The sequence below is a fragment of the Betta splendens genome, chromosome 15 (genome assembly GCF_900634795.4).
Source record: "Betta splendens chromosome 15, fBetSpl5.4, whole genome shotgun sequence".
In the NCBI taxonomy this organism is placed as follows: Eukaryota; Metazoa; Chordata; class Actinopteri; order Anabantiformes; family Osphronemidae; genus Betta; species Betta splendens.
Genome location: NC_040895.2, coordinates 8612723 through 8636512, shown reverse-complemented (window position 1 = coordinate 8636512; position 23790 = coordinate 8612723). Strand labels below are relative to the sequence as shown.

General features: G+C 46.0%; 2 protein-coding genes across 3 annotated transcripts; one reads left to right on the top strand and one right to left on the bottom strand.

Moving 5' to 3' along the window:
• Positions 1 to 969: 969 nt before the first annotated feature.
• Positions 970 to 2938, bottom strand: mad2l1bp (MAD2L1 binding protein). Its single transcript, XM_029175402.3, has 3 exons — positions 2477 to 2938; positions 2003 to 2256; positions 970 to 1910 (listed from the first exon to the last, which is right to left on the bottom strand). The coding sequence occupies exons 1-3, from the start codon at positions 2904 to 2906 to the stop codon at positions 1383 to 1385; spliced, it is 1212 nt and encodes a 403-aa protein (XP_029031235.1). The 5' UTR covers positions 2907 to 2938; the 3' UTR covers positions 970 to 1382.
• Positions 2939 to 3616: 678 nt separating this feature from the next.
• Positions 3617 to 20784, top strand: kif16bb (kinesin family member 16Bb). 2 transcript variants are annotated; one of them, XM_029175278.3, is made up of 19 exons: positions 3618 to 3816; positions 3889 to 3952; positions 4033 to 4143; positions 4215 to 4331; positions 5212 to 5309; positions 6338 to 6435; positions 6526 to 6668; positions 6743 to 6911; positions 7119 to 7244; positions 7343 to 7518; positions 7629 to 7694; positions 7781 to 7840; positions 12238 to 12357; positions 12441 to 12492; positions 12580 to 12717; positions 13967 to 14049; positions 15646 to 15734; positions 17738 to 17810; positions 18383 to 20784. In XM_029175278.3, the coding sequence occupies exons 1-19, from the start codon at positions 3770 to 3772 to the stop codon at positions 20408 to 20410; spliced, it is 3858 nt and encodes a 1285-aa protein (XP_029031111.1). In that variant the 5' UTR covers positions 3618 to 3769; the 3' UTR covers positions 20411 to 20784. The 2 variants fall into 2 exon arrangements, with proteins under 2 accessions (XP_029031110.1, XP_029031111.1); XM_029175277.3 differs by having other exon boundaries at positions 3617 to 3816; positions 6338 to 6668.
• The last annotated feature ends 3006 nt before the right edge of the window (positions 20785 to 23790 follow it).

Sequence of the window (23790 nt, the reverse complement as noted above, 5' to 3'; positions counted from 1 at the left end):
TCTAAAGTCATTCCATGGGTGATACCAGTGATTTTAGAGTCGAAACTCTGAGTGAAAGTGTGGAATTCACGCATAAGTGTATCAGGAAACAAAAACAGAAATGATTTTATTATGAACCTATTGTAATCACGTAAGAAAGCTGACATCAGGGTCAGGGTTTCCACAATTGCTTCACAATCTGAAAACGTCATCAGTAAAAATTCTACTTTAAACTGATTTCTACTGTTCTTTGTCAGGGATGGACACAGTATAAACTATGGATATGGCATCTACACTTAACTCAATTTTTGCATTTGCACGTAAATTATGTTGTTTTTGCACACACCCACAAATGTTTCAGGCTGACCTCAGAAGGGAGCAGTGTTATTTTCACAGAATGAGACACAAACTGAAGGTTCAAGGATTAAGAAATGTCTATCTGACTCAATTATATGTCATTCTAAAATAGGCAATGGGGTCAGAGACAGCTATCCTCCTTACCTTGGATTCGATAGCACTGTTGCTGCTTGTATTTGTCTGAAAACAAAGGAGTGTTTAAGATTCTCTCTGTAAGGAGAATGGAGATGAACATGTCACAAAGGAATCTTAGTAAGGTTATCAATATATGAAGGACAGTGATCTGGCAGAAGGGGGACAGGAGAGGTACAAGTTCATAATTTAAAACCTGTATAGACAAATGGATTTGAGACTGTTGCTCACTGGAATTGAACCTTAAACGCTTTTGTAAATGTCTTGATAAATGTGCATGAGCTCCATAGTCTCCTTAATGAACTTATACAAAGAGAGAACTTCAGGACTAATCTTAACAACAGGGTGAATGAGAAGTATTTTGCCACATGTTTGTATGATTATTTCAGCTATTTATTCTGTTATCCTGATGTCTTTGATGCTTGTTCGGTCTAACTTGAATACATATGCAAACATCCCTAGCACACTACATTACTCAGCGTTCCTACAAAATCCAAACAATTGTTGAAATCGCATTCAAGTTTTAATAATGTAAACTTATACACATGATACTGGCACTTGATGGTCTCCGCAGATTAAAGACAGCAGTACGATTCAGAAAACCTTTCAAGTTATGTTCATTAAAAGTATATTGCACCAATATTGTGTTTTTAAGTAGGTGTTGCAAAAATCTTTTGATGCAAAATGTAAAATAGTTTTAAATACCTTCACGCATAGTTTCATATAAAAAAGTGAATATTAATAGTCTGTATGAATTAACTCTGCTGTTTTAATTTATAGTCATAAGTAGAAAACAAAGTAAAAAAAATATAAAATAAAATATATACAGGTCAGTTGAAAATGTAGTTGTAAAACTATTAAAATTTAATTATTTTCAGGAAAAAAAAAAATCTAATCTCAGGCAACTTTCTGGGTTAGTTGCTGAAGCCCTTGATAGACAAAGGTGCCTGAAACCACACATAATCCTGCCAGTCGGACCCATCTGCCCTTTGTTCATTACATGTGTTGGGATCAGTGGACAGAGCAATAATTTGGTTCTTTACACGAGTTGGCACTTTATATTGAAGTTTAGGGCGGAACCAACCCACTCCACAATTCCTGTGGGCCAGCACTAGAACGGCAGTGGACATTAAATGAACAGGTCTGGTGTCAGACAACAGATCAGCCACAAAAAGTGTGCGGAAAAGCTGCCTTAAGCACGATGACACCCGGAGACATTGCGCTCCACCAGACAACACCAGTGCCTCCATGTTGATTTCATACATCTCCTTGGGCAAGACAAGGGAGCCACCCAGTAGCAGCAACACCCGGGGGACTCTGCTGAGAGAAAACAGGACCTCCAACTGCTGCAACACCTCCTCTAAGTCCTGCAGGGTCTGCTGACGCTTGCGCCAGTCCATATGCGCAGCCTGCACCGGTCTCCGACTCACTATGTCTTTATCCTGAAAAGTAAAAATATTTTAAAATCATCTCAAATTTACGGCACGTGTTGTTTATAATCACTGTTATTGGATTTTCCGCTTTTTCTATTCACCTGCATTGAGGCTTGCTGTTTCTTCTGGGAGTACACCAGTTGGTCATAAGTCATAGGTAGCTGCTGCCTCTGATAAAGAATGCACTTGAGGATCTCACTGACGAAGCGGCAGCAGCCTTCCTGAGTTACAGTGCCAGGGAAGACCACGCTGACACAGCCTTCCTCCTGTGCTCTCCTGGCCACCTCAGCATCACAGACCTCTGCGTGACTGTGTTGTTCATGGTCAGTCATGTTGGAGTCTTCTTGAGGACCATCTGTTCAGATAAACATTAGAATCATGTCAATAAAATGAGCAATGATGTGTCCTGTCTTTTAATGTAATCAAGCAATGCCTAAAATCATTGTTCCCTTTTCTCCCAAATCGTTATGTAAGCAATGTTAGGCTGTAGAATAAACATGTTCCACCAGTGTTCCAAATTTTGACTATTGTGTGTTTTACATTATAAGCCACAACGTTCTATTTATACAACGTACCTGAAGGGTTGGCTGTGATGGCCATTGCGCTGTTTTTCTTATCCTCTGTGTTGTGCACACAGTTCTCTTTGTTTCTGTTTTGTTGGTTGGAAACGTCTTCCACCAGCTCGATTGCATTTTTCGCTGTTGAACGTGTGTTTATAGTCGACGTCGAGAGTCCTTCGGCGATTTCCGCAAACGGTTCGACCGTAGCGTTTTTTGAGTCGGAAGCACTTCGTAATGTCGGGTTTTGACACACCGTATTCGCTTGGTTCAGAGTGTTAGGGTCGCTTTCGTCGGAAAACGACAGGCGCATCCTCACCCAGCTCTCTCCGCTATCCCCAGTGGAGGTGTCTACCGAATTTCCTGAGTTTATTGTTAGATTTACTACGTTAGAAACTTCAGCCATACTTTTGAATGTCCGCGCCGGGTCCTTGTTGCGTTGCATCATGGGAAGCGTTGAAAAGCAATGCTGCGTTCAAGATACACGAAAAGGCTCGACGTTAACAGAACCAACAGAACCCTATTTTAAAAAATATCTGCCCAGTCCATAAGCGCTAATACACCCTCCAAACGCGCATATTGTTGTAGTAGTGAAGGTTAGGTTTATAACTAAGACATAATTTGTATAGCTTGCTGAATTCTGACCACCGCTATTTAAATTTATTGTATTTCAGAAGTTCAGTTAGTAGTTAGTGTTTTAATGCAACAGCCCAAAAGAGAGTGAAAACCAGTTTAGCATTAAGGTTTTTCTCCTTGAAGCGTAAAACAAAGACCGATAGATAATAATAATCCTTAAAATTGCCTTTTTTATGTTACCAGTGTATTTTCCGGTGTGTCTTAAATGCCGCATTCATGGTTCCCATTTAAAGGCTCAATATTATTGGATTGATCGATTATTAGAAGAAATCTTAAGGTTATTAATATTATATGAAATGTTTATAATTTTCCAATATTCACACGCCAATAAAAAATAAAGATATATACTTTTTCACTATCAGAGCATTTACACTCTACAGTTTTACAAATTAGCAAATTTATCACTTCAGAGCAAAATAACAAATGACAATCAGTTGATAATAGATTTTTGTTTGTGGTACATCGTGTTTATTGATTCTTCATCCCGCCCAAAGGCTGTTGCGTGGAGTGCATCGACAAAGCAGGCCCCAGGTGTAATAATTAGGTGTGAAGCACGTTGCATTGATATTCACGCGGATGCCGTCGTCAGGAAGATAGATTTGGTTTTTCAAAGACGGAGAGGACAGACTGGAGGGAAGTGACAGCTGGATGTGTTCCGTCTGATGCTGATTGATAATGGCTTCGGTGAAAGTAGCAGTCCGGGTCCGTCCACTGAACAAAAGGTTGGTGGAATGATTTCCTCCACGCTCTCAGAACGAGCGTTGAACTCCGACACTTGCCTTTGTTTTCCACAGAGAAAAGCAGTTAGCGTCGAGTGTGGTCATTCGTGTGAAGGGGAACACTACGTATATCGATAAGGTATTTTATATAGAAAGCTGCACAAACATTCCTGACGCACTACAATAAAAAGTTTAGTAAAAAGCTAAATCTTTTTTCAGTCCCCACTTGTTCGAGGAGACGAACTGAAGGACAGAGGCAGGAGCTTTTCCTTTGACTTCTCCTATGATTCCACTGACACAGGAAGCCCCGCATTTGCGTCCCAGGAGCGGGTATTTGTCCCATTATGTTAAACGTAATTATTGCTTGATGCAACGACAGACCGATTTTGTCTCTGCTTCAGATCTCCCATGACTTGGGGTCTGACGTCCTCAGAGCAGCGTTTGAGGGTTTCAATGCCTGCGTGTTCGCTTATGGCCAAACAGGGTCAGGAAAATCCTACACCATGATGGGTCATAAAGTAAGTAATGTTTCTGTGAACTATAATTAAAAGCTGCCATATACTAAATTATTGTGTACTCTCCCACTGCTGCCTGCTGCTGCAAATGTGGTATTCCATCTTAACATTGACTTGTTTGTTTATCATATCTGCATTAATGATTCCTGAAATGTGTCCACCTACGGCAAAGTGAATTGATTGGACTCGGTTTAAAAAGTCCTGAGCGCAGACGTGGGTCCCAAAGGGACTTAGAGAACCTACACTCAGCTGATACGTGCCACTTTTCAGTTGGCATTTAGGGGACTAAAAGAGCTGATATGTGGCCAAATACAGGGTAAACGGGGGTGCAAAGTTTTCTTTTTGAAATGAAACCTTCAACTCAAGTGTGCAAAATGGATTAAGTCCTATGCAGGACTGACTCCTCATACCATTGCATTAGGAAAACCAAGTGATGGCAGTCTCGCCAGATGCCCCCTCCCCTCCCTATTTCTCTCCACTAATCAGAAAATGTGATGAGGGCAGCAACCCGCAGCTTTTTTTCTCCTCACCTTGCACGGAGATGGAAATTTCACATTACCAATGAGGCTTCTGCCTGTCTACCAGGAGACTTGTGCAAGGTTATCAGCAACGCTGCTGTCAACATCCCAGATAATTATATATGGCTCTTAATGCTTTCTATCTGTTACTTTGTAATTAAAACAAGAGGGCATGCAGCCCAGGGTGGAATTGCTTTTATGCTTCAGTAACTCCAGATCAGATGAGCCGTTTGTTATTCGGCAGCCTTACAGCATAGAAGATACCCAAATTAAGAGAGCATAACGGGAGCAACATGAAATTGTCACTTACATGTACAGTATGTGTAATTATTTTGTAATGCGTTCTAAATTTCTCAATATCCCAGGAAGATCTTGGTTTAATCCCCCGGATTTGTGAGGGACTGTTCCAGGAAATGTCTGATAGAAGCCGAATTGGCGGCGTGTCGTACCGCACGGAGGTCAGGTAGGAGCACAGCCCACAGAGAAATACTACAAACACTAAAAGGCAAACCTCTATTTAGACGTGATGCTCAGCAGTTAAAGATGTGTAAAGTTCATTTAACTGGATCAGTCCTACAACTCTAAATTATCTGACTTAACTGTACTGTTAAAAAAAGACAGCATTAGATCTTTATTACTGTAATCTAATATTTAGTCTCCTCAATAGCAGTTTTATGTCAAAGCTCTAGTCCTAAACGATTATGTTCGGAGATGATGATTTTAAGCTGCTGTAAAACTACTATTCGTCCGTTTGATAGCATGTGCTCCTGGTACATTATTTGGGTTTAATTCAAGTCCAGAATTGGTTTTTTATTTGAACGACTCTCCTTAGAAACCTTGATTGGAAATGAATTGAAAAATGAATTGCACATTGTCCTTCAAATATTCTTTTTCCCGAAAAGTGTGAACGCCAGTGAAATTGGAAGCTTAATAGGAAACGCCTTATGCTAGCTGACATGTAAAATAGAGAGATTTGGTGTTCTTGAGAGAGGACACAGATGTGGGGTACTAATAGACTGGGTCTGGTGAAAGGAATGCTTTAATATTGATGCACACAAGGCATATGCAGTAGGAGACCAGAGTAGACCTCAACAAAAATGTGGTGGTGCCTCATTCTATTTTTTTTTTTTTAAACATAAATATTTATATTCTTTTCTTAATAGAAGTGTGCTGGTTGCAGCCAGGCTGTTGTGCAACTGGCTGATCTAGGAACAGTTCAGGCATGGAGCACTCAGTTTAGGCCTTTTTACTTCTTGCACACATCCACTGCAGAAATGATTGAAGTGCTTTGCCAAAACCTTTGCCAACGCACCCACAACAATTTAGCTTTTAAACGGTGGATGTCTTTTCATAGTTGACAGTGAGTAGGAGCTCGTTTTATTCCCTCTTGGCCTGGTGCCATTTACATACCGACACCGAGACTCTTATGCAATTTGTGCCTTTTTTGTGCAATCTTGGGCCGAATGTTACACTTGAGTTTTCTGTTTCTAGCTTTTTAGAAATTTACAATGAGCGAGTGCAGGATCTTCTGAAGAGTGGTGGAGTGTTGAGAGTGAGAGAGCATCCCAGTGACGGGCCCTACGTGGAGAGTAAGACTTTATTCGCCTCAGTTTGTATTCTGTACTGTACGCACAGTGATTTTTTATTTTTATTTTTTTTCCAAACTGCTACATGTGTAGATTTGTCCAAGCACGTGGTCCATAACCACAGTGAAATGGAGGACCTCATCATCCTTGGCAATACCAACCGCACCACAGCCAGAACCGGGATGAACGACTTCAGCAGCCGCTCCCACGCCATATTCACCATAACCTTCACCCAGGTGAGCGGTTTAAACAACGCTGCTGTGTGGATACACGGGTAAAATTTTTTTTTTTTTTTAATTTTCTGCCATAGGCCTGGTTTGATGTGTCGCTGCCACGTGAGACGCTGAGTAAAATCCACCTGGTTGACCTAGCGGGCAGCGAGAGAGCTGGCGCCACGCGCACCACAGGCACCAGGCTGAAAGAAGGCGCCAGCATCAACAAGTCACTCGTCACCCTGGGCAGTGTGATCTCTGCGTTGGGTAAATGGCAGCAAATTATCACAGCTGGACCAATAAATAAGTTTTATCATAGAATTTTATTACAACAGTTTATTTTGGGTTGCCAGTAAAATAGGTATTTAATATCTTCTAAAAAATACATCATTGTTGAATTTGAAAAAAAGAGGTCTAAGAGTTGATGTAGATAAAGTGACTTTGGTTTAAGCCTGTGCTTGTTTGACTTCACAGCTGATCTAAGCGTGGGAGGGCCATCGGCAAAAAGGAAGAAGATCTTCATTCCGTACAGAGACTCGGTGCTGACGTGGCTGTTGAAGGACAGCCTGGGTGGCAATTCCATAACTACAATGATAGCGAGTATGAATACGCACTCTATTAGAATGTTTTTGAGCAGTAATGTACCATGTACAGGTACTTGTTTACGTTTCCCTCACTGCTTCTCCTCTGAACGGCAGCGGTTTCCCCCGCTGATGTGAACTACGGGGAGACGCTGAGCACTCTGCGCTACGCCAGCCGAGCTAAAAGCATAGTGAACTCTCCCACGGTGAACGAGGTTGGCAGCGTGAAGGTAATCAGAGAGCTGCAGGCCGAGGTTGCCAGGCTTCAGGGGCTGCTGGAAGAAGCCAGTCAGGTACCGCATATCTCCAGACCTGCGTTAAAGGCAACCATGCAGCGACTTCAACATGCACGCTGGTGGTCTTTTATTCAAAGGTTATAATGTAGGCTGGGCTGTCTTTTCAGGCTTCCCACAGGGGTCTGTCTTCGACTGTGAAGGTGGAACAGCAGCTGCATCAAAATGAGGCCAAGGCGAGTTATCCTCTGCCAAGTAGAGAATGGAAGTGTTTTGATGCCATCCTCTGTAAATAATACAACTCTTTCTGATATTCCCACAGGTTTCTGCGCTGACGGAGGAGTGGACCCGCAAATGGGAGGACACTCATCGCATTCTACAGGTATATTGGTGTGTTATCTCTAACAGCCTTAGTCCTGCGCTTCATGGCCTACACTCGCCCCATCTTCAGTTTCATCAATGCCCATCTATCCAGCTTGTATGTGGCGTCCAAAGTAAGCTTTGATTTGCAGGATGTAAGAAAGACAACACTAGACCACTGAGCACATGTTGCGCAGATTTGCTTTGTGACATTAAATGAATGAAGCTGTGTGCAGTTCGGACATCCTACCAGCTGGTGTCACTGCAAGTCTTGTGAACAGCCACTGCCACTTCATGCAGTGAAAAGGGTAATGAGAAGAGTCCACCTGGCATTTAAATTAAAATTTTCCATCTATTTAGACTTTAAATGGCACCCAGAACCAGGTTCTAGTAATGATTGTGAAGTTGCTATGTGACAGTGTTGAGGAAGATTGAAAAAGAGAAGCAGAGCCTCTCCACCCAGTGGGGATTCTCTGAGGTTGGGACAGAACAGCAGCATTTTTTACAAGACTCAAAAGCTCAAAGCTAAAAAACATTCTGTTTGCCAATCCAGGCTTCACAATGCCCTCTCTTCCTCTGTTGAATGTGTGCCCGATCTCTCAAAAAACGCCAAATGTCATCTGTTTTGCTGGGACTCACCATGTTCAGCCAAGCAGCCTGTTGCATAATGCATTGAACTGGGAAGTGTGCGAGTAATGAAAAGTGTGAGTGACTTGTTTCCTGTATGTGGTAGCAGTGAATTCTGTGCAGCAGAATTCAGTTTGGGCTTAAATGTGTATATTCCTTTTTTGCACAGTACCTTCATTACGACGTATGGGTTACAGATTTACAGTGAACTCTTTGTGTTTAATATTATAAACATACCCTGTAAGTTAAGGTTTGGCCTGTTCTAGATAATTAACATTGTACTTTATTCTGGTGGTTAGCAGGTGACATTTAATGGCTTGGCAGCCCTTCAGTCATGAGTGTAATGGAATCGTTACCAGCTGTCACTCCTCCTAATTAAGAGGCTTTGATTATTGACACATGGCGCTTTTGTTTCTGACCGTCCAGCATATTAATTATAGACTCTGTTGTGATTCTGCACACATGTTAAAGCAGCAGCGACTTCGCGCCCTGAGGCAACTGTTCATTGTAACTTAAAAATGCTCTTCATTCAGAGCGGCGATCATCTGTGTAGACACAGAGGAGAGAGCGGCTCGGTGAAAAGGCTCCTGTACGGTGACGACAGGCCGGCTGGTGTCTAACCAAACTAAGGCTTTGATGGATGACTCGTAGGTTTGGCATTTGTCTTCCTGTGCATTTACATTCTGTCTGGGTGAAAAATGAGACGTGCGAATGCTGCTTTGGTTCAGTACAGAGAAGCACATTCAGCCCTGGTTGGATAAAGCAAACAACGCTCTATAACACAGTCGTTTGGAAAATGGCATCCACATCCCAACCTTAAACTGCGCACGTCTCTGTCTAGAATTTCTAGTTTTTAAACGAAGGTCAGTGTTCCACTCCTCGCGCCTCACGCTTTGCGCTCAGTTCAGCTGCTGCCAGAGGAGGTTTCTGCGCCGGCTGTATGGAGACGAGATGACCAAGAGCGACGTAAACAGAATTTAGAATTCTGTATTCAAAGCGGATTTCGAATGCAAAGTTATTCATCGTCAGCTTCCCAGATTGGTTACAGGGCATGTGGGAGAGAGAAAGTAATTAATATGAGATGGATTCCAGAGCAGCCTCTCAGCAGACAGAAACGGCAACAGATTGAGAGAACAAAAAGGCAGGAAGGGCGTAAAGTGAAAAGTTGTTTGTGCGTAAGTGCAGCGTTCTGCTCCTGCAGCCTCCCTGTTAGGTCGACTTCCAAGGCAACGAGGTGGGATGAACCTCCCCCCAGTAATGCATGAGAACCCAGCGCGTTGCTTTGATCCTTCTAGTCACTGGTTTGCCAAACATAATGTAATCAGCACAAAGGTGCAGCTTGAGCTCTGCATGCGCTCACCGTTCTGTCTAGAGCCTCCTATGAGCAGATAGTCGGTGGGTAACATTTGATGACATTTACATCGTCAGCAACTTGCCTCTGGTTCTTGACCTTTTTGAGTAACGCTTGGGTCTAAAATAGATTGCCTTTCTCAAACGAATGCAGGAAAATTGGTCATTAACACAAGGATCAGAGGTCAGAGGACCTGTTCAATATTTAGCCCCAGTTCCGTCAGTGTTTAAAGCGGCCTCCGCACCTAATTTCATTTACGTACTGCAGAATGGTACTTTCCTGTAAAATCCTGGCACCTCTGCACTCTTTAACCAGTCACTGCAATCAAGGCTTCCTGGCATTTTGATAACGACTTTCCCCCTCTGTTCCATTTGAACCTTTTTTTTTTTTTTTATAGGGAGTGCTGATCTGGAATATGAATCCGACTCTTTCATGGAAATTAAGCGGCTAATGTAACAGAGCGATGCGAATGCAGATTTATTTCCCTTGTTCTGGCCTCGGCAGTTATCCGCTGTTTTGGCGAGTTGCTCCACTTGACGAGGCCGACGGGCAGCCAGAGAAGAGCGATTAGGTGGCCCAGTGTAGCGGTGTTTTAAAATTCACAGTAGCCAAGTTGGAAACCTGGACTATCAAAGCGCAGAGAAAAATCCATTAAACTCTGCCCGACCACAGATGATGGCTTTTAATGGAAGCCTAAATGCTGCCTGAGCCTGGCTGCTGGTCTAGGCCACAGTTAATTACAGTATGTTCACCAGCTGCCTCAACCTGAAAGCTGAATTTTTGTCCTCGCAGCACACGCGCGCTGACTGACTGACTGGGTGTGGTGAAGAGTAGCTCTCCGTGGGATGTGAGGGGAATGGAAGAGGTTCTCATCTGTTCCCAGTGTCAGAGGAAAGTGACACAGTGCATTAATCTACCAGGCTACACCTCACCCCTAATGAAGTCTGTGAAGAATCCCTTTTAATTAAGTAGAGGCTGGGGTCGATGCCTCTCCTTCATTAGGGGGAGGCGAAAAAAAAAAACATTGCTCCTGTCTCGCAGCCGCCGATGAGCGAGGTGGGGCTCGCCGTGCGCCAGTCTTACCAAAGGGCAGGAGGGGCTTGAAAGAGAGCGGAACTAGTTTATGCAGAGTGTTGCTTGGGAATCTTCCATACGCGGGATTTTCTGCTCAGCCTCCTGGGGAGGTACTTATGATAATCCACGGCAATGTGAGGCGGGAGTCCACCAGCTTAGCAGAAGAATACTCCTGATAGGGCCACTCGCGCTTGGCTAGACTCTGGGTTATTGAACCGCAGCCATCGCCCTGAGAGGAAAAGTTAGCGATTTTTAAACACTTGCCCAGAGACTTGAGTCTCTCTTTATGGGTTAATTATGTCTCTTTGAACGCCCCGTGTCTTCCAAGGCTAAGTGTTTAATCACTTCTTGAATAAGTGGTTAGTAAACCACTGAACTAACTCATCCATCTCCTGTGTATCATCGTAATTTATACCTAATTATAGCAAGACGTGAAATGTAAAAAAGCATGTACGTTGACAGACACCTGCTGTATGATGGTGGGACCGTCAAAGGCAGTGAAGCGGTGTGTGTGGAGCAGATCGGCGCTTTCATCTGTGTGGAGCTTTAGGAACGGCTCTCAAGAATTAAATCTGTGTCTCTGCTAATCGCTTTTCTGTGGAGAGGTCCTGCAACACCATTAGATACATATTTAGCAGTGAATTGAGTATTCTGAATAGATTGCTCTTTTATTCATGCCGGCATTAATTTTTTTTTTTTTTTTTTTTTTTTTTTACTTCCAGACCCCTTCACCTTTTTTAAATTGTGATGGAAGTGTTTCACTACAGTGGTTGTGAGCAATTATGTGCCCATAGAATCTAGATTAAATGGTCTTAAGACTTACTTTATGGGTTTCTCTCTATCGTATTTGTGGGGGGGAAAAAAAGCTTCACACTTTCCATCAACTATCAAAGTTTGACCTTGCACATGCCTCTTTCAGACACATTGTAAATGACAGCGCTTGCTCGAGCCACTTACCATTATCTAAACTGACACTCTTTACTGGCTCGAGACTATTTTAATAGTAGCATAGAGTTGATAGCAGTGTATCACTAAATGCAATGGTGCGAGCTATACAACCTACCTGTGTGGGCGTCTGTTTCACCCGCCGAACACAATGTAGACTTCGACTCGCCACTATAATCTGAATGATTTATGGCGTCTCTCTTGCCATTAGCCACTCGGCTGCTTCGTGGCGACACATGGTTGGTTGCTGCTATTCCACTCGGCCTTCAGGCAAGGAAGAGCAGTCGTAAAGAATTCAGTCTCTTTCTGGTTGCCATTAAATGTCTGTCAGCATTCTTGTTTTATATTGTGCTGTTCCCAGCTAAGGGCAATTGAAAGATTATTTTTTTTGCCGTCACCGTATATTCTCTCGTGTCCTATAGGAAGTGACTGTGGCTCTTGGAAAGAAAGGGAGTGCAGGGGTCCTGGACTGTGGGCTGCCTCATCTGATAAGCCTGGATGAAGATCCACTCAGCACTGGGATAGTCCTCTATTATATTAAAGTGCGTGCACATTTCTGTATTTTCCTCAAACTTTTGGCCAAGGAGCACAGCTTTATATTCACACAGCTTTCGATCTTCTGCAGGATGGCAAAACCATGATTGGCAGTGACAAAGTCTCATTCAGTCAGCAGATTGGTATGTCGCAATCATCGTGTGCGTGCATTCCTCAAAAGTAATAAATAAAAAATAATACTACTTTGCATGGTTTTCTTCTTCTTGCAGTGCTTCATGGGCCCGGCGTCCTCCGTGAGCACTGTGTGCTCGAGAGCTGTGCGGGGACCGTGGCACTGGTCCCTCAGGAGGGCGCACGCTGTTCCGTCAACGGCGCCGAGGTCACCAGCCCCCGCCAGCTGACTCATGGTGAGCATTTCTGCAGACCCTATATGCTCGTGACATTTGGTGGGGGAGAGCAGGGTGCGCAATAATGTATAATGAAGACTTCGCTCTCTGAAGTCTCTGGCTCGTCGGAGGTAATAACACTCTCATCCATTTTAAATGGAGTTCTGTGAAATCGCTACATCGCATCTGCGAATGAAATCCTGTTTATATCCCTGGCCCTCCTGGTGCAGCACACTCAGGACATGAGTGGATTGCGAACAGCCCTCTCCATAGGGCAGATGCCATTTATCTGGCTAAACATTTTGTAGAAGAAGAGGCCCCGGACAAAGCCCCAGGCCCTCCAGTTAATTGGCAGATGGAGTTGATGGGGCCAGCAGGTTTGAAGTGGGCCAGAGCATTAACCTTTCAAAGGACGGAGCCAAACGAAGTTAAAACTCCTGCCCCTCTGAGCATTGTTAGCATACTCTGCTTGCCAGGGCCTGGAACTCTCACCGCTTGCTCCCTGCTCATTCGCACTGCTTTGCTTCCCAGAGATAAAACCTGCACACAGAACCGGGCCACACAGGCCTGAGCTACACTGGTCTCCTTTTTTTTTTTTATAACCATTTCAATTTAGCCAATATCCCCCTCAAACGACTGCATCTGAAGCCATTTTCTTGAACAAATGATAGTAATTTCCAGTCCAACTGCAGCTGGAATCCATCACAGTCATCCCTTTCAGGTGCTTTGTCACTCGTCAGAAGTCATTAGTAGCAGCAAGATTAGTATTTGCTGTGTGGAGAGAGAGGAGAGGAGACCCCAAGAAAATCTGTGGATGTGGCCGCATGAGCGCGGGTCTGATAAATAAACCCTAATATGACTTCAATTCTACAGCTTTACAAGCTTCTCAAATTTCCTTGGTCCATTTTCTTTGGTAAATCATCCCCCTGGTCCTGGTCGCTGCCAATCACACTGGAGATTGTGTTCCTCATAGCAATTTATTCACTTTATCTCAGCAGGGGAAAATGTTGGTGAACTTCTAGTGCGATTGGTCAAGTTCAGCACAAGTCCAGTGCAGAAACAATTCACATGGAGTTGGAGACAGACAACATTACCATGGGCAAATAATTTAGCTCCTCGCCTTTTTCTAGATGACGCTTGGCAACAAGCTTTCCCGGCGGCCGCTCTGCACCATTACTGTCACCAGCACGTGTTTGAGATGCATCACATTTAGCCTCTGTTGCTCTTGGTTAGTTCAGCTTGGTTATGCATGCTTTCCTTATCCATGCAGGTGCACTCATAAAACTGGGAAGAGGCGCTACCCTTCGGTTCAACCATCCATCCGACGCTGCCCGGCTCAAAGAGGAACGACAGGTACGAACGCTGAGCCTGCCGTCTTATGCGTCTTTTAAAAGTGACCCCGCTGCATTTCCTGTTGGTAATTTAGTCAACGCCAGCTCCGTCAGCACTTTGTTTCCATAACTACCAGCTGTAATACCTGCCACCTTCAGCAAACACTGCTCATATATTCGCACGTAATTCCACGAGACGGGCAACAAGAGCTCCACTAGTGTGATCTATGCCGAGTCTTTCTCAGCTCGCTTCTAAGCCGCTATTGTGGCCTGTTTAGCATTAAACGCTGCTTCATTCTTATTATTTAGCCCAGAGAAAAGCAGCGGAGCAGCTGACGCTTCATAATGTTGAACAATTTTCAACCTTAGAAAAGCTCTCCATGGTTCCTGAAAGGAGGCCAGGTGCGGCGGCTTTCAAACCTGGCTGCTTTTCATCCATTTTGCAGCAACTCCCTCTTGGTTTATGCTCACTTTGTGTGTGTGTGTGTGTGCGCGTGTGTGCGCGTGTGTGCGCGTGTGTGCGCGTGTGTGCGCGTGTGTGCGCGTGTGTGCGCGTGTGTGTGTGTGTGTGTGTGTAAGCATTGTTTGAATGGGCAAAAACCCTACAATTAGTCTAGTATTAAAACACAGACACTGTTTTTTTCAGATTTCCTTATCTGTAGATGTGCATAAATGTTTAACATGAAGTGAGTTTGCAGTGAAGCTTCATAGCTCAGTAGAACCAGCTACTTCAGTTTAAGGGTAATGGAGCTATGTATATTTGCAGTGTGCGAGCCTGTAGGCCTGGACATCTAGCTTCCACATACAGTATGAGACATTTATGTGATACTGGCATCTTTTAGTACAGGAAAGGAAATGACTCTGCCATTAAAACACTAAGGAATGCAACATCATTGGGTTCCCTTTAAGCTTCTGCTTGAATCTCTCAGCGTTTTATGCTGTTGAATTCACACACCGCTTCATAGGCACAGCTTTACTTCTGTTTTTTTGACAACTCTGTGCCCTCTGCATTATTAAAAGTGGCACAGCATTACAGCCAAGCAAAGCGCAGACATCCAGGCTCCGCTGCGATTCCAAGAAAAGTCTTTGCCATTCATTTTTAACCGCCATTCCAAATGAGATGCTCTCGAGAGTTCCACATTTGCTCGCTCTGAATATGTGCTAGCGCACCCAGAATGCACGTAGCCGGTGTGTAATGAAATGGCTTTTAAATAGTTGATTTCAATGGCAACAAATTCTATCATGTTCCCTCTTAGTTTTAGAGTGAAATGTGGAAGCACTTAAAGTGGAGTATGGCACCAACTGTAAAAGTATATTGAAACGCAGATTAAAGCTGCTCTATTGCTCATCAAATTATTGGCCCTTTTATTTTAGGAATGCATAATGGGCTTTATTCAGCTTGTGCTCATTTTAAGCTCTGATTATTCCAGATATTTAGAACATTTCTCTAGACGTTAAGATCCAGCAGTCTCCTCTTGTAATGAATAGCGATGGTGAACAGTATTTGTAGTGGTGCATGTATAAGTCAAGTGTTATGTGAATGAGCTGTCAGTCAATTCGTATAGGCAGAGATTTACATCTCTGCCTCTGATTTACATCGTCTCATTCTGTTCTGCAGAATGGGCTGCCACCTGAATCGAGCTTGTCCTTGACTGACACGTCCTCATCTACTGAGAATCTGTCCAAGGCGATGCTACACAATCCAGGGTGAGTCTTATGTATTATGCACCATCTGACTTAAGCAGAGCTGAACCCACTCCACCTCCGGTCTGCACCATGTGCCTTCTCACTGAGCAGCATTCCTCAGACATGTACAGCAAATCAAAGCCGCACATCATGGCAACATTTCTATGGGAAAGGGTTGGGAACGTTCAAAAAGCTGTGAAGTGCTTCATGCTGAGCCAGAAGGAATCACACCAAGCAAGCGTTCTGTAACTGAAGGTGTCCCACAAAACGTCCTCGAGCTCGGCCGGTAACGAACTGCCCCTTGTCACGTTTCCAAATGACTGCAGTTCACCTGAAGGTAAGATTCATGGTAAACTCCAAATCAACAGCACTGACTGAGAGCGGCATCTGTGCTTTAAGACCATAGGACTGTATGCATTTAATATTGATATGACTGTTAAACTGAGAGCAGCACGATGGATAGACACAGATGCAGACACTGACGCCAGATGTAGGTTGTTCAAAACTGCTGAATTACCATTGAACCGATTTGTAGCAGTTCACATGTAGTGTCTGTTTCTATCCCCAAGGTCATTAGGATAGTTTTAAAACTCCTGTGCAGTGGTTTAATAAACATTTCCATGTATTAATTTATCAGTGTTTGCTCCTTAGCCTCTTGGAATAAAATGTCAGTACTGTTTTATTAGCAGTATTAAACCACCGTCTTGGATCTGGGACAGGTCATTGATCTGTCATGTCAGCTGCTCATTAAATTAGTGTCCAAATCCAATTAATTCTCCAGTGATTCACTACCTGCTGAAACAGTGAATGATTTGACACACTCTTAATCTGATCATGCTAATGTTTCACGTGGAGCTGCCTGACGAGAGTGGTGTTAGAACTGCGAAAGTTCAAAATGCTGCTTAATCTTACAGGTGTATGTACAGATCCATCTTTACTCAGCCTGTTCACATAACTCAGAGCAAGAATGAATGATGCTGATGTTTGGCAGATGTTGAAAATTGTAATATTAAAGGCGCCGCTAATTTCAGAAGGGGCTCTTAGTCATGAAAAAATACCAAAGCAAAGAAGCACAGCCAGAACGGAGTAAAGTGAACACAAAACAATAAAAATAAACGTTTGTTTCTTAAGTCAGGCATTTTTCATAAATGCGTGTGCATCTATGCTGTGAAGGAAGGATGAACCAGCAGCAGGTGGCGACATGCAGCAAGTTCAAGGAAGCTTGAACAGATGCAACTGGCATCAGTGCCACGGCATCAAAACCTTGTAAAGAGAAGCAGCGGGGGCAGAGTTGGAAGAAACTCTGAGGGTAAATTAGGGGGGCGGCATTAAATCTGTTTGTGTTCCGGTGTGGGTCAGTATCTCCGCAGCAGGAATATTGTGAATCTCCGCATGTGGTTGTTGTGCGAGTGCAGGGAGGAGGGGTACCGAGACGATTTGCTGGGCTGCTTGAACTCTCGAGCCCGGATCAGTGTTTTTCCATTTACTGATGCGAGTCGACAAACGCGGCGTACGGGATCCCGAGGATCCGCAAAAAATCCCCCGAACTGTCACGAGGGCCTGCACCGTGCCCTCCTTGTTGATGTTGTCGGTGCTTTAGTGCTTCGGCTGCAACACACGGGGCTCAGTCAAAGCCTCTGTTTACTGTCGGAAATCATTCTGAGCTGTATATTTGGGCTCGGCTTCCCCCCCTCTAGAGTGCGGAGTATTGTATGTAAATCCTCAAATCAACATGCACAAATCTATTTAATTTCACAGCCAGTAGAGTGGCTCTAATCTCATGCAACCATTTGGGCTGTTTGCTTTTCAAATCTAATGGATGTTTGGGGGAGTTAAGGCAATCTTGTCTCTTGCCTGTAAACGGTTTGAGGTCTCTAATGTTTCACTGCAACAAATAATTAATTCTGCCTTTCTGAGAACAAAGCCAGGCAGCATGTATGCGCATATAATCACAGCTGTACATGCCTACATGTCACAGTTTCTGCCTTCCTGCAGCGTATGAACTGTATTCTGTTCTGTCTCAGTGTGGATGCGAAGGCCACACCACAGTCCAAGTCCTTTCTCACCTGTGCTTCACCAGAGGAGCTCATGGCTGCAGTATGTATTCACTTTGTATTGTTAAAGCACATGGCATATGTGATTATATAAGTTTATTCTAGTTATGTTTGAACTAAACTGTAACACTGTACAGTATGACTCTAGTAAGACTTGCTATAGTACAAATATTTGGTCCCTTTCTTGGCTGTGCAAAACAGCAAATGTCTTTATGTCCCTCTCTCCAGTTGGAGCTAATACAGATTTTTATGAGGCATGAAATACTTTTTCCCTTGGCTTGTTACATTTGTTTTTTATGCACATGTTTAAACCCTATTACAGTTTCCAGTCAGGGTTTTAAAGGAAATGACAATCACTTTGTGAAAGCATATTGCAATAAAAACACTGCAGAAATATTTGGTGTTACACATGGTTTATTCTTTGCTCAGTTTACTTGTACTTGAAGCGTTCAATTAAGTTCTAAGTGAAGATATAGTTTTTAAAGAAATCGAACAGAGTGCTAATGTTCCTTCTCTGCAATGGCAATGATTTTACATTTTTATTCAGTAAACTGCAAAATAGGATTCTATGCTACTGTCTGAAATCTTTTTCTTTCCCCAAACCATGTAAACTAGGCTACACCTGGAAAATATCCCGTCTTCAACACCACCTTTGATTTGGATGGAGATGCACCACAGGGTGGTGTGAGCACCAGGGATGGCCAGGAGCAAGAGAAGGACTCGTGTCATAAATCAGGGCTGCGGCTCGTGTCTGAGGAACCGCAGGCAAAAGCCCTGAGTGGGGCCGGAGCTGCAAGTTATAAGGGAGAGGATCGGCCGGGGGATGCCAACCTCCAGCAGACAAGTGTCCTGGGCCCGGGTGATGGATGTGACACACAGCCAGAGGGGAATGCTAATGAGATCCAAGGTGTTGTGGCTGACTGCTACGAGGGAAGACCTCGCTCTGGTGGGAGCTCATTAGGCGGCGGAGGAACTAGCCCCATGCCAATCCTCCCACAGACCAGCGCCGCTCCTCAGCTCGGCGAAAAGCCCCTCATCAGTCAGGAGGCCTGCTGTCCACCTGAGGAAAGCGCCTTCGAGGGCCGGACCAGGTGTGGAAGGATGGAGGAATCTGACGGTTTGGAGGAGACGCCCAGAGCGTGTGCGACCGAGGCCTCAGAGGCCACAAGGCGGCGCTCCTTGGTCCGTACGGTCTCCTGTATGGTCCAAGACGCAGGGCGCCTGCTCTGGGACTCGCCCGCCGTGTTCCAGCAGGTGAGGAAGGAGGGGTTCCAGCCTCTGGGAGCTCGTCTGTCCAGCCACGTTGTCGCGCTGGTCAGTAGAAGCAGCGCCCTGTCTGTGGTGAAGGACAGCCTGGCGTTCTCCGTGGTCAGACGGAGCTTCGTCTTCTCCCTGGTGATGGACAGCTTCGTGGTCTCCGCGGTCAAAGACCTGCCCCTCGTGCAGCACATCCAGAAGGAGATCAACCAGCACCTCCAGCTCCAGGAGGCCGCTCAGATGATCCAGAGCCGCATGAACCCGCAGCCCACGCAGCTCCCAGCTCAAGCCTTTGGCGGCGACAACATATCGGCAGAGGTTCCACAGCAGCACACGGACGGCCCACCCACCAGCGAAGGCCAGAACCTGCAGAACAACGTCCCGATCGCCCATCAATCACTAATAGAATTTCCTGCTGTCCTTCTGGACCTGCCGCTGCCCAGAACAGTGGCTGCGGCGCGGCCTGCGCTCCCCCCCGCGGCGCTGGCGTCTCAGAACCCGGTGGCTGTGTTCCGGCTGAACGTGGCCGACTGCGGCCGGCCCGAGCCCCGCCCTGCCGCCCTCCTGCTGACGGAGGCCGACCTTTACGTCCTGACCGCCGACTCAGGGCCTCTGGTTTTGTTCCGCCGCCTCCCCCTGGTGCAGCTGAAGGAGGTGCAGGTCGGCTTCGCAGGCCTCGGCCTGCGTTTGACCGGCGCTGCAGAGGAGGGCGTCCTGGGCGTCTACACCCACAGCCAGCGCATCACCAAAGACCTGTGCTGCGCGTTGCTCCGCATCCTCTGCCCTGGAGGTGGAACCTCCCATCACCCACTGCTCCACGGCGACCTGATGCAGATGTCCCTGAGCCGGGAGCTGTCGGTACCCGACCTCCTGCTGGACGCCGGCTTACGCGTGTGCTGCGAGTTCCAGCAGAGTCTCGCTGATCTGGTTGACTTTCTCCATTGCAGCGTGGACCAGTCAGGAGAAGCGGCGGCGCTGGGAGACGTGCAGATGCTGCTGTACGTGAGTGTGGGGGTGCGCGTGGGCCCCAGCCCCCACCCCGGGTCTCTGGCCCAGCTGCTGCTCACCGACACCCACCTTGGACTCTTGCAGGAGGACGCCGTCTTTCATCCGGCCCCTCGTCGGCCCCAGTTCCGCGGCCTAACCCTTCGCCCACGCTCGGATATACGCCGCGTGCTGCCGTGCGATGAAGGCGACCGCCGCGCTGTCGGACTGGATGTGATCCTAGCCAACGCGCAGGCCGTGGGTCACCCTGAAGGCGCGACTCGGACCGCTGGTCCGTCTGCACACGCCTCCAGTTCCCCTCCAGATGCAGAAGTGTGGAAATTAACTTTCAGCTGCTCCGCCGAGGCCGCCCGCCTGATTAATCACTTGTCAAACGTCTGATCAAGGGCTGAGCGGCCGGTAATGAACAGCCCAGCATGAAAACTCTGACAATGGCAAAAGTGCATCCGAAGCAGACAGTTCAAAGGACGTCACCACTCTTAAAGCATATTGTTTTTTGTGTCCTTGTTTTTTCTTTTTTCTATTCTCACTACTGTCCCTTTTGTTTGTTTTCATTGCTTTGCAGTCTGTAAGTGAAATCTGTTTTTACAGTCAGTAAAGTGCAGTATCAGTTTCATTTGTTAATATTTTAGAAGATTTTAGATTCTCTATTTTTCAAATGATCTTACTGTAAGTGTGTGTGTGCGTGAATATGTGTGTGAGATACATGACACTTAGTTTTTGTACGAATTATAAATAAAAGCAAGGTAAATCCGCCCTGGGGTCTTGTTTACCACACAAGAATTGAGAACAGCTAGTTGAGCTGGAGCCTGATGTATTTACTAGTCTTTCTGATATGTTGTCATTTGTCCGGACGCATGTCTCGGTTCTTGGAGCCTTCGCACTAGGACTACTTGATTCTGCATTGCCATTCTCCAGTAGAGAGACACTGACCTCCTCGTCTGAGGTTAAGGTGAACTTCCTCTTCACAACAACCTGCTCAGCGGATCAGGTTCGCCCTCTCCGGGACATGTTTATTGTATGAGAACCGCTTCACATCTCGAGAGCTGGCGCTAAAGCATGTCTGCTCGCTTCCTCGGCTCAGTGACCCCGGCCGCCGCGGAAAATTACGGGGCCAATATGGTGCAATCAGCGGTCTTTTCTGCTCCAGCATGTGGGACGGGGATTTTGGCCTCGAACGGAGAAACGCGCCGCATCTCTCACATCAGCGAGCTTCGAGCCAAGAAGAGAGCTCCGAGGTGTGAAAGGGTTGTTTTTCCCTTTAGCTGCAGACAGGTAATTGGCATTCAAGCCATCTCCTGTGTATCGCTCCTTCCTGCGAATAAAACAAAAGGCAGGCGAATCGCGGGCGAAAAGAGCCTTATGTGCGGGGAAACGATTAGAGTTATGGATTTAATTTTCCACTCGCTAATTTTCACATTTTTTTAGATTACGACCAGTCTAAAAGTATTCCAAATATTTTTGCAGGTTCTGATTAGTTTAATATAGACTGCGTGGTGTGAGGCCGCAGGTGTCGTTCTGCAGTTAAATCCATAAAGGTACTCAGTATTTGCAAACACGAGTTCAGCAGGCTTCTCCCTCCAGTGGAATAAAACACTGATTATTGGTGATTTTAAAAGTTTCCCTGCTTTTACCATGTTGACTGTGGGCTGTGGAGTGCGTTCCTTCCTCAGGCTCTTGGCCAACATCACCTTTTGCCTTGGCTGTTACCATGTGCGACGCCCTCAGCCGATTCTGAACGATGAGCTGGTGAGCAATAATTGATACTGGCGAGGAAGTGCATGCAGGGAAAAAAAACAAGCGTTTTGCAATTCGGAGAGCGCGTCGAATGTTTCTGCCGAGGTGGAAAACGTCGCCGATGCTCATGTTGCGTTCACGGGCGGGTTCGCGTCTGGAACGGATGCAGGCTCTGGTTGGGCACATTCTGCCTGAGAGGGAGACGCATGCGCCCGCGCAGCAGATGCACTTCCCACTGGCAAGCGGCGAGCGTCTAATCATTACTGTGTGATTTCCCACTGGGTTCTCCGGCCTAATATGCGCCGTCATTGACAGCACGTAACGGGATAATTTGTTTTCCTCCTCCGTGAGCGTGTGGACGTGACCCAGTCAGTTCTGTCGGCGTTTAGCTGTTAAAAATCGAACAATTCGCTCGAGTTGTCTTTAAAAATGCACAGGTTTGATCCACAAGTGATTTCTCTACATTCTAGACAGAAACATCTAATGAAGTCAAAGTTGTGCTGAGACACTTTAAAACTGAGTGATGCTGTATTTTTAAGTTCTATATAATGATGGCACGTGCCACCATCCCACCTGCAGTCCAGCGTCCCTTTAATGCTCCTATATTCCTAAGTGTCTACAAATGTTCACGCTAAACCATCTACAAATGTGCCACTGCCCAATATGTGCACCAACAGCCTCAAAACTCCTTGCTGCGCGTGCACAGGTCGCCCGGAGCAAAGGTGTATGAAAATGACTAAAGAGAATTTTGCATGACGGGGGAGCTTGACGTTTCTTGTGATGCGTGAGCTGAGAGTGCGTGTCCCACGGTGTGACACAGCTGTGCCGTCCTCTGTGCTGCGTTGCCGCGGGACCGCTGTCACACTTTAACAAGATAAGTGCCCGTTAACGTCTTTATTCTTGGCTCGGCGGCGTGTTTAAGGAACGGCGGCTCTCATCAAGCTCGAGGCGCCCGTCGCGCGATCTTCCAATGCTAATGTTCCTCACGCTGTTAACGCGCCGCGCGTTGTACTTTAGCACCTTTGTGGTGTGAACGGGGAAACTTTGTTTCTCAGCACGCGCTCGGCGATGTTTACAGATGCGGGGTAATAATGTGGTGACGTCACCGCAGGAAGAGCCCAAGAGTTTAGGGTCATCGGTTAAAGGTCATGCAGGAGTAAAACAGTCGGAGGCGCGTGTTCAGAATGAGACTAAATACACGTGTTCTTCTAGAACAGCTACAAACGTGCGCGCGCGCGCTGCTGAATAATTGAAGTCTTCTGCCTCCACGGCTCCACCAGCGCCGCCACTGCGTGTGCGCTTTTGCTGCCCTCCTTCCTGGCAGCGTCGCGGCGCGTGCTGACAGATGCTTTCTTCTGCTGAGCTGCTGTTATCCACGTGCCACCACTGCGACGGCGTTAATTGTGAGTTACGCTCCGGAAGTGGCGGAGGTTAGGCTGCCTGGCTTTTAGGCACAATAGCTGTGACATCTTCACGCTGTTGACTCGGTGGCAATTAAATTTATCTGCGTCTTCTATAGACCGGGGCTCGAAAGCGACACCACCGTTGTCGCGCACGTGTTCTGGTCCCGTCGTTATTGTGCTGTAGTGGCTGCTAAGTGTCGTCCTCGTGGCTTTTGTCGCCGGCCTGATAAGAACACATTCATATTTTCTCCACGTCCAGTTACAATGAAACTGCTGAGCTCCCGTTCTTCGCCCCGCTACCGCCACACCAGGCTGCACCCAATACCAATTTAAGCTCACATACCTACGCACTGGTGGATATCATGCAACATAACCTCTCATAAGAGGAGATTATTTGTTCCAGGGCATTAGCCTGTGATTTAGAATGTGTGTAAGTAAATAGTTTTGGGGATCTGGTGCCGTTTCGCGCGCATCAGGTGAAGTTGGGTTGAGGTTTCATGTTCTCGCCAGTCACTTCATTACGCGATTTTACATTCCTCAAGCTCGACTACGCTGCGATGCTCGTTTCAGGATGACGGCTGTGGTTACTATTACGCTCACAGCGCACGCGCTTCGATTTGC